The sequence below is a fragment of the Echinops telfairi genome, unplaced genomic scaffold (assembly GCF_000313985.2).
Source record: "Echinops telfairi isolate 266 unplaced genomic scaffold, ASM31398v2 ScPeMD7_443;HRSCAF=831, whole genome shotgun sequence".
Taxonomy (NCBI): Eukaryota; Metazoa; Chordata; class Mammalia; order Afrosoricida; family Tenrecidae; genus Echinops; species Echinops telfairi.
This window is the reverse complement of record NW_022104341.1, coordinates 84,155,102-84,168,695: the sequence shown is the minus strand read 5'-3', so window position 1 is coordinate 84,168,695 and position 13,594 is coordinate 84,155,102. Positions and strand designations below refer to the sequence as shown.

The following is a 13,594-nucleotide window of genomic DNA, read 5'->3' as shown; positions in this document are numbered from 1 at the left end:
TGAGGCTGGGTTGTCCAGAGAAGCAGAGCCAGCGCCGCTCCACTCCTAGCGATGTAAGAAAGACAGGAGGGCTTCGCGGGCCAGTCCGAGGTTGGTGGGTGCAGGTTGTGTGGGTGCAGTGCTGGTTCCCGGATTGACTTCAGACTCAGCGGGTCACGTGGGGCCACTCCTGGAGGCGGGGATACAACCCCAGCCCGGGCCACCGCGCGCGGCGCAGCGCGCATGCGCGCGGCCCGAGGCCCGCCCGAGCGGGGCTCCCGGTGGCGCCCCCTAGCGGCGGCCAGGGCGACGACAAGATCGCTCCTCGGCGGGCGCTGGACTCCCACCTCTCGCGTCGGGGCGGCTAATTAGCACCTGTTTATGATTAAGGCGCATGTAACTCCTAGGAAACTAAGAAAAGAAGGACACGGCCTTCGTTTGGGAAAGAGCAACTATCAGAAAAAGACCTAGAGCAGATGTTCTACTTACTGAAAAATTAAATGAAGTCCCTTGAAGATCCGAAACAGACCGGGCTGTCCCCCTGCCCAGCCACCGTCCATCTACTACCGGAGGTGCTGGCAGAGCGGAAAGAAGAAACGAGCCGTGCAGCGCGTAGAAAGAGGAGATGAAACTCGCTGCTTGCAGATCATGAGATCACCCTTCTCTAAAGAGTTCCTTTCCTTCGTCTTCGGCTTCATTTTGCTTTTTAAACTGTGGACGCTAGAAATAATTTAATTATATTCATTGTAATTACATCAAAGTAACATATTATAAAATTAATCATATTTATTTCTAACCATTTTACTGACATGGTTCACATCCCATACAGTTCAATCGTTTGAATATATTAAAGAGTGTTGTGCCATCTAAATATCTCTAAGTTCTAGCCCCACTTTTGTAGTTTTCTTTCTTTTTTTTTCAATTAGCAATCATCGCGCCTCAGGTAAACCGCATTGGCTACGATATTGCCACCGCGCAAAGTTTGTGGTTTTCATTCTCCTTATCAATTAAAACGGCCCACTCATTAGTCCACCGTCATCAACGAGCGTTCAGAGAATACCTAGCAGAAAAAGAAGAAAATGCAAATTGCCAAGATAAAAACCAACTTTTCCCAATCACTTTGGCGTATGCCCATCTAGAGTTTTTTAGATGTGCACACATCCCTGAAAAGGCAGAGACCGCGACCTCTCTGAAGGCAGTGGCTGGGTGTGCTTCTTATTGCTCCTCCCCAGGGCCCAGCACAGTGCCGGAAAGACAGTCTCTCTAAGCGGCGCACGTACTTGCCAAACATATTTGTTGGAAGAACAAACGAATGAACAACATTGAGTCATTTTACATTCCCATACACGGCATCGGCTAATTCTCATTTTACCTCTACATTTGTCAAGAACGGGCACCGCAGTTGTTTTAAGGTTTGCCTATCTGATAGACAAAATAGAAAAAAAGGTATCTTATTATGGTTGCAAATTTTCATATCTTTGGATGCTAATGAGGCAGAATGCTTATCGGTGTATTAATTGGCTGTTGTGATTACTGTCTAACTTTCTTAATCATGCTCTTTTCCCATTAAAACAGTTGGAATCTTTGTCCTTATTCATTATCTACCGGAGCAAAATCAGATGGCCTCCCTTTTTCCAACAGTTTCCCCCTAAGGAGCCCTCCCCTGCTTACAGGGCACAGGAGTGTCTCATGCGGAGAGAGCCCAGAGGAGGAGGGGACCGATTCCTGCTTGCAGGGAGCTCAGGTCTTGGTGCCAACAAGGGAGGAGGGTGAGAAGTTGGAGACTAGAAGGAGGCTGGGAGGAAGGAAGGAGTAGGAACCCGGGAGCTGGCAGCCCCTTACGCCTGGCCAAAGCTGTGATGAGGTAGGCTGAGGATGGATGGGCTTCTGGGCACCTTTGTGTGTGTCTGTTTTTATTTTTTTTAATTAGTCATTTTATAGGGAGCTCTTACAGATATTATAATAATCCATAATTTAATCAGATCAAGCATAATTGTACAACTGCTGCCACCATCCGTTTCTTTCTTCTTGAACTCTTTGACATTAGCTCTCCCCCACGCTACTCCCCAGGAATCCTTAGTATTATCTTATGTATTATTATTATTTTGTCGTATCTAACACCATCCAATGTATCCATTCACCTACCATTCTGTTCCCCTTCAGTCAGGTTATACAGTCATCATTGCTATCAGCTCCCCCTTCAGCCCCTTTCCCACCCTCTCTTCTCTACCCTCAGGGAATTATTACTCCCATTGCTGTTTCTGAAGGGTTATCTAACTTGGCTTTCATGCATCCAGCGAACTTAATTATACAAATGAACATATGGTCTAACAAGATTAATGAGGTAAAACAAAGACCATGATAGTCAGGGAGGAAATATTAAAGAACTAGAGGATGGTTATGTGGCTCATCAGTGCCATACTGCACCCTGGATATGTCGTCCCTTCCATGTGGCCCTTCTGAGAGGGACTGTCCAATTATCCTACAGGTGGGTTTTGGGTCTCCACTACACCCACACTCCTTCACATTGATTTGGTTGCTGGTTTTTGAACTTCTGATATCTATTTCCATTGACACCTCATGATCACACAGGCTGGAGTGCTTCTACCATGTGGGCTTTATTGCTTCCCTGCTAGATGGCCACTTGTTTAACTTCAAGCCTTTAAGACCCCAGACGCTGTATCTTTTAATAGCCGGGCATCATCAGCTTTCTTCATACATTTGCTTGTGCACCCACTTTGTCTTCAGCATAGGGATGTTGAGCATCATAGTGCCACATTATTAGAACAAACCGTTTTTGTACTGAGGTAAGATTTAAGTAGTGGCCCAAACAAATGTACAAATGTGCTTGACACAATGGATGTATGTATGGATTGCAATAAGAGTTGTATGAGCCCCGATGAAATGATTTAAAAAAAAAGTAGAGGCCCAAAGTTCACCTGCTTCCTTGCTGTATTTATATATATAATATATATATATACATATATATATACACACACACAAATATACCTATATATATTTATATATATATACATATCTATATTTATACCTGTGTTAGTCTGGGTTGACTAGAGAAACAAATTCATAGACACTCATGTGTATAAGAAAGAGGTGTATAAATTTTTTTCTTTGATTTTATTTTCTAAATACATTTTTTTTCAGAGTAAGAGATTTTATTATACTTCTTTTTTAAAAAAGTCATTTTATTGGGGGCTCATTACAACTCTTATCACAATCCATAAATACATCCATTGTGTCAAGCACATTTGTACATTCATTGCCCTCATCATTCTCAAATCAAAGAGTTTTATATAAAGAGTAATTGTATATTAAGAAAACATCCCAGCCTAGTCCAGTCCTCCTGGTGGCCCTGTCCTCACCCAGCACCTGTCACATGGACCTCTCCTCACTTCTCAGCATGGAGAGCACCTTCCGTCTTGGGAAGAGCACCTGCACTTATGAGTGCTCCTGTTTGAAACACTCCTCCCCAAGATGACGCGGCCATTCCATCCTTTAAATCTCATCTCCGAGTTCACCTCCTCAGAGGAACGATTGCAGGAAATAGGAGTAGACTAAAGTCATTTCACAAATGAATTGATTTCAAGTAGGGTCAATATGGAGGCACAGGTGCCTCTCCGGCTCTGTCCACTTCAGACTTCAAGGACCATTTCCGTATCCTGTGGCGACAACTTGGCTTCCCTCCAAACTGCACGGCACTTCATGGGTCCCCCCAGGCAGCAGGCCTCAGGCACAGGGCAGTTCTCCAGTTTGTGGGTCTCCTCAGGCTTGGCCTGCAGCATTGCCCTCTCCCCTGTGGGCTGGAGCAGCTCACAAGGTTAGGTGGCCTCTTTGCTACTTTATTCCCAGCCTGGAACTCCCGCAGGCCGTCTTTGGGTCGGGTGCCCTTCAGGCCTTACTGAGCCTCGAGCGACGCCCTGTCTCTGCCCGTGCGTGGTCCCAGCTCTGGGGAGCACGATCCCCCCTCCTTCTCCAGGAAGGTCAGCAAATCCCCACCCCACCACCCCCCGAGGGAGGCCTCCAGCTCTGCGCTCTTTTTCCAAAATAGCGATTTGGATAACGCCCTAACTTAGGAAAAGAGGTGCCAGGCAGCAGGTAGCGCACGAGCGCGCGCACCTGAACCGCGCGGGCACCGCGGGCACCCGGAAGGGGGGCCGCCGGGCGCGGCCCCGAGCGCGCACCGGGCTGCCGGCCGGCCCCGTTTCCCGGGACACCGGGCTGCCGGCCGGCCCCATTTCCCGGGGCACAGACCGGAAGTGTGCCCGTCCGCCGCGTTTCGAAAGCGCACGACCGGAAGTTTCTGTCCGCGGCTTTGAGGGGCTGAAGGAGCGGGCCGGTGGCCGAAGCTTGGGGTTCCCGGTACGGAGGCGCATGAAGCCGTTAGGGGAACCCACGCGACGACAGGCAGGCGGAACCCCGACCTGACCTGGAGCGCCCTTTTCTTCTGCGCCCGCCTCTTTTTCCCGCCCCGTCTGGAGCCTGGAGTGGCCCCGCCCCCTGACCGGACTGGGTCCCTTCTCGGGTTCGGACCCTGATTCCTGACCTCGGGCACCCCCCGACCCCCCGGTCTCCAGCGCGATGGCTACGGGTGCAGACGTCCGGGACATTCTAGAACTCGGGGGTCCCGAGGGGGATGCAGCCTCTGGGACCATCAGCAAGAAGGACATTATCAACCCGGACAAGGTAGAGAGAGGGGCGGGCGCTGGGGTGAAGCCCAGGAGGTGACAATGGACAAAAGATGGGGGAAGCGAAGGGCTGTCCCGCGCCTAGGGGCGGCGTCTGCCGTGGAAACCAGAGCCTTGATGAGCTGTGGGGAGCAGGCGCGGGGGTGGGGGGTGGGGACACCGGGGACAGCGCTGTCGAGATGGACGACCCCGGAGTGTGAAGCGTGAGAGAGCTGGGGAGGATGGGCGGGCTGACGTTCTCAGAGCTGGCGGGACGGTGGCGTCTGGGCTTGACGGGTCAGATGGGGGCCGCGTGGAGGGGGTGACCTGCCCAGACTGGAGGTGCCAAGTGAGTGGGCTCCTGAGTTGGCGGGTGTGGGAAGGCATCGTCTGCCGCCTAGGTTCCGCCTGCTCCTTTGAGGGCTCGAACTGGACTGAAGAATGAATGTTCAGAGGAGCGGAGTGCCTAGGCGGTGGCTCCCCTCCTGTGCTTTCCTCCTCAGAAAAAGTCCAAGAAGTCCTCGGAGACCTTGACCTTCAAGAGGCCGGAAGGCATGCACCGGGAGGTCTATGCGCTGCTCTACTCGGACAAGAAGCAAGTACTTGGAATCCCAGGTCCCCCAGACTCCGATCCCTGACCCCTCCCCCCCTGCCAGGGCCCTAACTCTTTGTCTTCTCTGTCACTTCCCTCCCTGCCTGCCCTTCCCAGCCAGGACTCCTGCTGGCTTATCAGATTGCAGGAGGAGTTCAGATCCCTTACTCCAGGTCTGGGCTTCCTCGCTCTAGGGTAGATCAGCTCTCTGGGCCCAAAAGCTCCCTCCACCCTTCTGAGTGCTGCTCTCCACCCCCTACCCCCAAACTCTGCTGCCAGGGATGCACCCCCACTGTTGCCCAGTGACACTGGCCAGGGCTACCGTACCGTGAAGGCCAAGTTGGGCTCCAAGAAAGTGAGGCCTTGGAAGTGGATGCCATTCACCAACCCAGCCCGCAAGGACGGAGCTATGTTCTTCCACTGGCGACGAGCGGCCGAGGAAGGCAAGGACTACCCCTTTGCCAGGTTCAATAAGGTGAGCCACCGCTCCAGAGCAGCCACAGCCGGGCCATCGTGTGAGTGCTCCGCTCTCTTGACAGCTGGCTCCAGCGGCACGGCTCAGGCTTAGGTTTCCATCAACCCTCGTGGCGAAGCGGTGGGTCTCCTTATGCCCTTGGGGTCCCGTCTTTCTCTGGGTCTGTGCAGACCCTCGTTAGTGTCGTCTGGGCCTTTCAGTCGTTGCTCCCCCGATATTCTAGACCCACTCATGACGTTAGCCGTAGTGCGTCTTGTTTACCCGATGGCTTCAGCTGCCCCTGACCGCCCCCCTGACGCCAACTTACTGCCTCCAATTCAGAGCAGCCAATCCCGCGTGCCCATGACCCAGTCACTGACAGCATCCCTTGGTCAATGCCCCACAGGTACTTCAGAGCAGCACACACGGAGAACGCAGCATCTGCGCCCCAGCTCCAAACCTGTTCCCCAGTTCAATGAGTGGTGCCACTACCCACTCTGTCGTGTAAGCCAGGGACGTAAGGACTAAGCTTTGACTGAGCTTTCTGTGAGCTCTCGTTTTTTCAAAGAAGGGAGGGGGAGACAGGTAATAAGCACGCAAGCAACTAAAATAAATGGAATTCCTTCCGGTTAAGAGTCATGAATAGGGTGAAAAGTAGGGTATGAACGGGCTCCAAGATAAGATAAATGAGTTTATATGAACCTATAGACAGCAAGTAGAATAAGGGTCCCTGGGGGGTACAGTGGATGAGGGGGTGGTGGCTAAAGGGGAGCTGATACCGAAGAGTTCAAGAAGAAAAAGAATGTTTGTAAATGGATAGTGGTAGCAGTTGTACAATACTGCTCGATGTGATTGAACTATGGAATGATACGCTATCTGTATTCCCAATAAAATGGTTTTGGGGAGGGTGGGGGCGGGGAGAGTTTACAGGTAGAGGATGCCTGCGTTAGAGGGTGGTTGGCAGGGTCTTTGAGGAGATGGTCTTGGAACTGGACCACAGCTGCGTGGGGTGATTGAGCCCCGTGGACTTCGTGCCATCACCGTTTACACGCATGCGTGTGCTCCTCACCCGCCGCAGGCGCCCTTATCCCAGGTGTGTTCTCTCTGGTCCCGACTTCAGTGGGAGGGCCGTTATTCACTCAGGCTCATCCAGCCAGTGAGAGGCAGAGCGAGACTGAGCTGCACTGTGCTGGGTCCTTCCTTAAACAACCACAGTGCTTGAAGCCAGGACTCCATGTTCCAGCTGCCCTCCTCTCAGCCCCATGTCACCAGCTGCATGCACCTGGCTGACCCACAGGCTTCTCACACCGGGCACATCAAGGTTTGAACTCCCTGCTTGCTCCCTTGCCCAAGCCTGGTTTTTCTCCATCTCACCACTGCCCGCAGGCCCTTCAGGTCCCCTGCTACTGGCACCTCTGACAGGTGCTCCCACTTGGAGGGATCAGAGGAGGCCGTGACTAGCTGAGCTCCCACACAGGGCCCTGCCCCAGGAGGCCATACCTTTGTCTCTCTCCTTGTGCTCTCCCGAGTGCCAGCTTCATGAGTGCTCTTGGATAACCCTGCCGGGAATCCCAACAGTCTGGGGTTTCAGCTAAGAGCACGTTGGAGTTTTCCAGAAGTGGTTTTGGAATGTCTTCCTTTTCCTTGAGGGATTTTTCACCCCTTTTCCATACAGTGTAAGAGGATCTGGCTGTGGGGGTGCAGGGCTCAGGTCCCAGGGAGCTTTCCTCCCTGGGAGGGCCCTGGTGGCACCGTGTGTCATGCAGTGGGCTGTCAAGCACAGGGGCAGCAGTTCGAGCCTACTGCGCCGCCTCGGGAGAGAGAGAGGAGGCTTTCTGCTCCTTTAAGATTTATAGCCTCGCAAACCCACAGGGCAGTTCTACCCTGTCCTATTGGGTCGCTATGAGTCTAGTGGCCTCGATGGCAGTGAGTTTCCTCCCTGGACCCTGATGCGCTGGGCAGAGCACACAGCCCAGCCTTGGTCTTTTCCCGAGCCTGCATTCTCGTGTGTCTCGCAGAGGTGTGGTCCTCACTGGCTTCACCTCTCCTGAGCGGCTCTCTCGTTCTCGCTGCCGACGGTTCTGCCTCTGCTCTAACCGGGATCTGCTGGCACCCAGGCTGCAGGCAAACCAGGCCCATCCTTTCCCGCCCTGAAAGGCAGTGTGTTTTGTGTGCAGCCCTGGCTGCCCAGCTTCTTCAGCCTAGCCCGTGCACTACATGTTCCTCCTCCCCCCCCACCCCCACGAGCCAGCAGTGAGGGTGTGAGTGGAGGCCAGCTGCCTCTGGGAATGCCTGCCATGCTCATAGGCTCTGGGGAAGGTGCCAGAAAAGAGGGAAAGGCTGTAGACGGAAGACTGAGAAGAGACAGATCTCTGAGGCAAGTGGGAGGGAAGGTTAGACAATACATTTTTAAGTGGAGACAAAATAAATCATCCATTTTGATTTTAGTAAGTATAGATTCAGGGCAAGCTGTGCCTTAGACGTTGGGAATATAAACATGAATTCCATGTCAGCCCTCAATAAACTCATTGGGGGGCCAAGGGGTGGGAGAGGCACAGGCAGTTATAGTCTGGGTGTTGTATGTCCTGTACTGGGAGGGCCTGAGGGCCCAGGAGCTTTGAGGGGTAATGGGAGCGGAGTTGGGTCTGACTGGCTGCTGTTAGGGAGGGAGTGCAGGGGCTTTGGCTGCAGAAGGGCAGCATGAAAAACGCCGTTGTGGATGGGACGCCAGGGGCATTTCCGCCGCGGAGGCTGCAGGGGCCGGGCCACGCAGGCCTTGGGACCGGCGTCTGCCCTCGCGTCTTTGGGTAGCCTGGGACAGACGTGAAGCAGAAGGGTGCCTGCATCTGGGTTTCAGAAGGGAGCAGAAGTCGGAGTAGGGTCAGCTAGTGCTCTTCCCTCTGGTCCTGCTCGCCCTCGCTGTGCCCCCACGAATCTGCGCCAGCCGGAAGACCCATGTCAGCCCTCACCCGTCACATCTGGTTGCCAAGCCCTCCACCTCTCCTCTGGTCTCGTCTCACACCTGTGCCCTTTTCCCCTCCGCCTCTGGTGCGCTCTGGTTCAGGCAGCTGCTCACCTGAAGCGTTTCTGAAACCGGCCAGCTTGTCCGGGCCTCTTGCTTCAGCCGCCTTTCCTTACTGTTGCCCGGGCGGTCTTTCTGAAAGAGGGCTGCTTCTCCCAGGGTAGCTCCAGAGATTCGGCCAGCTGGTCTACCCCAACGTTGACTGTTAGTCCCACAAAAGTGCTTATACGTGAGCCCTCTTGTTAACGTTGGGCGGGGACTTGAGGTGCCCCCGCCCGGGCTGCCAGGCCGCTGGATCTCATTGGCTCCCATGGCCCCCATCATGGTGAATGCGACTCTGGGGCGGGGCACAAGGCCCGGTTGGAATGGCTGCCGCTCGCTCGCCCTCCTGCCAAGTTCTCATCATGCCTTCCCTCATCGTGCCCTTTCCGCATTTCCTGCGCATGTGCCCCGCCCCGTCCACACACAGTGTTCTTGGTGCTCCCTCAGCATAGGAGTCTCTCCTGCTCCCCGCACCAGTCCACTGCTGCCTGAGCCAGGCCGGCTTCGCTGACCCCAAGCACACCTCGTGCCCTCACACTGCCCTGCGCTGCTTCTCTTTTTGCAGGAGGGTGAGCACTGTGGGGGTAGAGCCCCGTCCGTCTAAGGCAGCCCAGTGTCCCCAGCATAGCTCTGGCAGGCCTGTGATAAATACAAGGGGCCCTCATGGACAAATTCCATGATTTTTTCATTCCACTTTTCCCACCACCGTTCTGAAGCCCCACCATGTAGAAGGAACAAATGGATGTCTCTCTCACTGGTCTGTGAGCTCCTTCAGGGCAGAGCCCTGAGAGTTTGGAACTAAATACAATGTATACGAGGGCTGGAAGGAATGGAGCTGGGAAGGCATTTCCAGCAAGACTAAAGGGGGGGCGGGCTGCTATGTTCCAGATGCACTGACGTCTTTGGCTGGAACTGAGGGTCTATGGGGGGCAGTGGCTGCTGAGATGTGTTTGTTGATTGGTCAGTGAGCATGATGGCCTGAGAGGGTCAGCCTGTGCTGAGCCTGAACGCAGGAAATGAACCTGCCACTTGTTGCCCTTGGGGACTGAAAGATGATCTGAAGGCACTTTATCTTGGAGCAGGGCTTTAGTAAGGATGGGTGGGTGCCCCGATCACACACACGTTCTGGAACAATGTTTCTCAAGTTATTTGTGGTGAGGGGTGCTTTTTATCACAAACTGATAAAAATACAAATCCACATTTCTGCTGTACATTCAGCAATATGATTGCGGTCAGATTGTTCAGCATTTCGAAATGCCCATTCCTCATTTCCGAGCTTACGGCAGCCCAGTGAGGTGTTCGCAAACCGAGCCGTACTCATGTGCAGAGCACGCGTCAAGTCGCGCCGTCCAGGGAGCAGTCGGCTGCCCATGGTGAAGCGCTGAGTGGCGGAGGGCTGGCTGGAGGGGGCCCGGTGCAGCGGCTGCTTCTCTGCTGGCCCAGGATAGTGCAGATTGAACTGGAGCCACAAAGTTAGGGGGCGGGGTCAAGTCAAGGTATGGACGCCCCAGTTTGGGATAGCTGAGTGGGTGGTGGCGGAACTGCCGTTTTCAGGGAGGGTGATGAGTTCAATACTGAATGAATGTTTGAGGTGTGTGTGGGCCTCCAGGAGATGGCTAAGAGGCAGTTGGCGACCAGGTCAGAGCCCGTGTGGTCTTGCTTCTTGGGAAGCTTCCTGGCGTTGACTCCTTCCTTCGGTCTCTGACTGGCAGGTGGTGGACTTCTCTGCGGGCGGGGCCGGGGGCAGGGGCGAGGGATCCCCTACTCAGGTGAGCATGCTCAGGGGGAGCGGCAGGACTCAGGTGAGCATGCTCAGGGGGAGCGGCAGGTCTCGCCGTCACCACTGGGTGGCGGCAGTGCTTCAGAGGAGAGTTGCCTGCTCCGGGTTCAACCCAAGCGCACCAACTGCCACCGAGTCCATTTCTGACTCCATCTGGTTGACCTTTGGGTCCCACAGACGCACTTATATTTGAACCCTCATCCTAACCATGGGGACAGGCGCCTGTGTCCTGTTAGCGCAGCTCTCGGGCCTGAAGTTGTTCCTGCAGTGAGTCTCCGTGCGTGCTGCGACCGCAGGGGGCTGGCCGTCAGCATAGCGGCTGTGTTGAAGGGCTCTAACCCGCTGGACGTGACGTGACGTGAGCGTACCCGCTATGCCCGCAGACCGTGCAGGTTCCCGTGTATTCGGAGCAGGAGTACCAGCTCTATCTCCACGATGACGCCTGGACCAAGGCGGAGACCGACCACCTCTTTGACCTCAGCCGCCGCTTTGACCTTCGTTTTGTAATTATCCATGACCGCTATGACCACCAGCAGTTCAAGGTGGGGTGGCCTCCTTTGCCTGTGTGCCCACCCCCAGGCCAGGCCTGGAAGGCTTGTTCCTGCACACTCCCCCCCGCCCCCCATCTTTCTCATCAGAAACGCTCGGTAGAGGACCTGAAGGAGCGGTACTACCATATCTGTGCCAAGCTGGCCAACGTGCGGGCGGTGCCAGGCACAGACCTGAAGGTACCAGTGTTTGATGCTGGGCATGAGCGACGGCGGAAGGAGCAACTGGAGCGGCTCTACAACCGGACCCCCGAACAGGTGGGCCCAGCGAGCCTTGTGTCCCCCCTCCGCGGCTGGAGCCCCGCCGCCCAGCAGCCCTCCTCCCGCGCCCTCTCGCTCCGCCCCAGGTGGCGGAGGAGGAGTACCTGCTGCAGGAGCTGCGCAAGATCGAGGCCCGCAAGAAAGAGCGGGAGAAACGCAGCCAGGATCTGCAGAAGCTGATAACAGCGGCCGACACCACCGCAGAGCAGCGCCGCACAGAGCGCAAGGCCCCCAAAAAGAAGCTACCCCAGAAAAAGGAGGCCGAGAAGCCGGTGCGAGGCTAGGGCAGCTCGGGTGTCCCCCTTCCTGCAGTCCTCAGCCACCGGCGGGGCTTGGGGACCCTGTGGTCTCCGTAACTCTCATGCCTCCCTGGTCCTCAGGCCGTTCCCGAGACTGCAGGCATCAGGTTTCCAGACTTCAAGTCTGCAGGAGTCACCCTGCGGAGCCAGAGGGTATGTGGGCGGCCTCCCACATGTGGAGGCCTGGGCGGCTGGGGGGGCGGGGCGGAATATAGGCCCTTGAGATGCGGCCAGGTGTGGGCACAGCTTTCACTCCGGTCCGCTCCGTTTCCATGTCTGGCCTGACCTCCCTCCAGCACCTCCCCTCCTCCCACAACCCCATTGCCTCCCATCTCACGCCTCCTATGGCTCTTGGGGAGGGGGTGGACAGAGGGCTTAGCTGCCTGGCCATTGCAGATGAAGCTGCCCAGCTCTGTGGGGCAGAAGAAGGTCAAGGCCCTGGAGCAGATGCTGCTGGAACTCGGTGTGGGTGAGTGGGGGGGGAGGGGACATGGGGAGGGGACAGCCACACATGCAGGGTAAGCTCTGGGATCCTGGTCTTCTGCCACCCTCCTTTCCCCCCTGGCTGTGTGCCCCCCCCACAGAGCTGAGCCCCACCCCCACGGAGGAGCTGGTGCACATGTTCAACGAGCTGCGGAGCGACCTGGTGCTGCTCTACGAGCTCAAGCAGGCCTGTGCCAGCTGCGAGTACGAGCTGCAGATGCTGCGGCACCGGCATGAGGCGCTGGCCCGAGCTGGCGTGCTGGGGGCGGCTGTCACGCCCGCGTCAGGCCCAGCCCCCGCCTCTGCTGAGCCAATAGTGCCGGACCCTGGGCCCGGCCCTGACCCCACCAAGGACACAATCATTGATGTGGTGGGTGCACCCCTCACGCCCAATTCGGTGAGTGTCTGGCCAGGCTGGGAGAACGTGCACTCACAAGCTCTGTACCCTTTAGGGTAGGCCCCAGGAAGCACCCCTTGTGGGGTGCTGAGGCCGAGGGAGGGAGGGTCGGAGGGAGGGAGCCGGCTGACCAGTGGGCGGGAAACTCATGCACCAGTCCTGTCTTGGGCTTTGGGGGCCCTGACCCCAGCAACTTCTGTGTCTCCTCAGAGGAAGCGACGGGAATCAGCCTCCAGTTCATCTTCTGTGAAGAAAGCCAAGAAGCCATGAGGCCACAGCGGGGTGGGGGTGGGGGTTGTGTAAATAGAGCTGCTGCAGGGTTGTATGGCTGCCTCCGTTTCCTTTACTCCACTTCAGGTGCCCCTGGCTGGGAGGGCTGGGCCAGCAGGATGCCTCAAGACCCTCAGTGGCAGTGTCATTGCTGCCTCTCAGTGACCCCATGCACAAGAGACAGCGCTGCCGTGACGCACAGGATTCTCAGCAGTGCACTGCCAGGCCTGGGTCTGGAAGCCTCACGACACCGGTTCAGCGTCCTAGCAGCACACACCCCTCCACCGGCAGATGGCAGGTGGCTGGGCTCAAACTCTGGTCTCCCACCGGGAAGGTGGACGCCACCTTTGTCCAGACATGATGCCCCATGGCTCTGCCTCGGGCACCAGCAGCTTCTTACAGGGCCTCTCCCAACGATTGTCACATTTAGTGAGGGGCTCCTGGGTGCCATCTCTGGTCACCTACTGATGGCTCTGCGCATAGGGGCAGTGTGGGGCCTGCTGTCGGTAGCTGCTCTCACATTCCCACAGCGCCGGCAGGTCACTGCTGGTTTAAGGCACACACCCAGGGCCGCAGTTCCCCGACTTTATTCAGTGGCACATTCACAGCGGGGGTGGGATAGACACAAGGTGGGGCCTGATCTGTCCTGGAGCCCTGGGGGCACCACACACCATGCACTATGGGTCCCCAGCAGAAGCCTGTGTACTGGGGAGAGGCAGTGAGTGCCTGGGTCCCCCTAGCCCAGGCCCACACACACACACACACACACACACACACACACACAC

The 13,594-nt window shown here is 56.0% G+C and overlaps 1 protein-coding gene and 1 pseudogene across 1 annotated transcript; one reads left to right on the top strand and one right to left on the bottom strand.

The window, feature by feature from the left end:
• Nucleotides 1–809: 809 nt before the first annotated feature.
• LOC115870176 lies at nucleotides 810–962 on the bottom strand (annotated as a pseudogene).
• Nucleotides 963–4,290: 3,328 nt separating this feature from the next.
• DMAP1 (DNA methyltransferase 1 associated protein 1) lies at nucleotides 4,291–12,864 on the top strand. Its single transcript, XM_004699484.2, has 10 exons — nucleotides 4,291–4,680; nucleotides 5,165–5,256; nucleotides 5,533–5,728; nucleotides 10,935–11,093; nucleotides 11,190–11,357; nucleotides 11,447–11,632; nucleotides 11,741–11,812; nucleotides 12,056–12,128; nucleotides 12,244–12,539; nucleotides 12,750–12,864. The coding sequence occupies exons 1-10, from the start codon at nucleotides 4,576–4,578 to the stop codon at nucleotides 12,807–12,809; spliced, it is 1,407 nt and encodes a 468-aa protein (XP_004699541.1). The 5' UTR covers nucleotides 4,291–4,575; the 3' UTR covers nucleotides 12,810–12,864.
• Nucleotides 12,865–13,594: the final 730 nt, after the last annotated feature.

Coding starts and splice junctions, on each gene's coding strand:
- DMAP1 (XM_004699484.2), top strand. CDS start 4,576: ATGGCTACGGGTGCAGACGTCCGGGACATTCTAGAACTCGGGGGTCCC. Junction 5,729..10,934: donor CCTTTGCCAGGTTCAATAAG/GTGAGCCACCGC, acceptor CTATGCCCGCAG/ACCGTGCAGGTTCCCGTGTA. Junction 11,633..11,740: donor AAAAGGAGGCCGAGAAGCCG/GTGCGAGGCTAG, acceptor CCTGGTCCTCAG/GCCGTTCCCGAGACTGCAGG.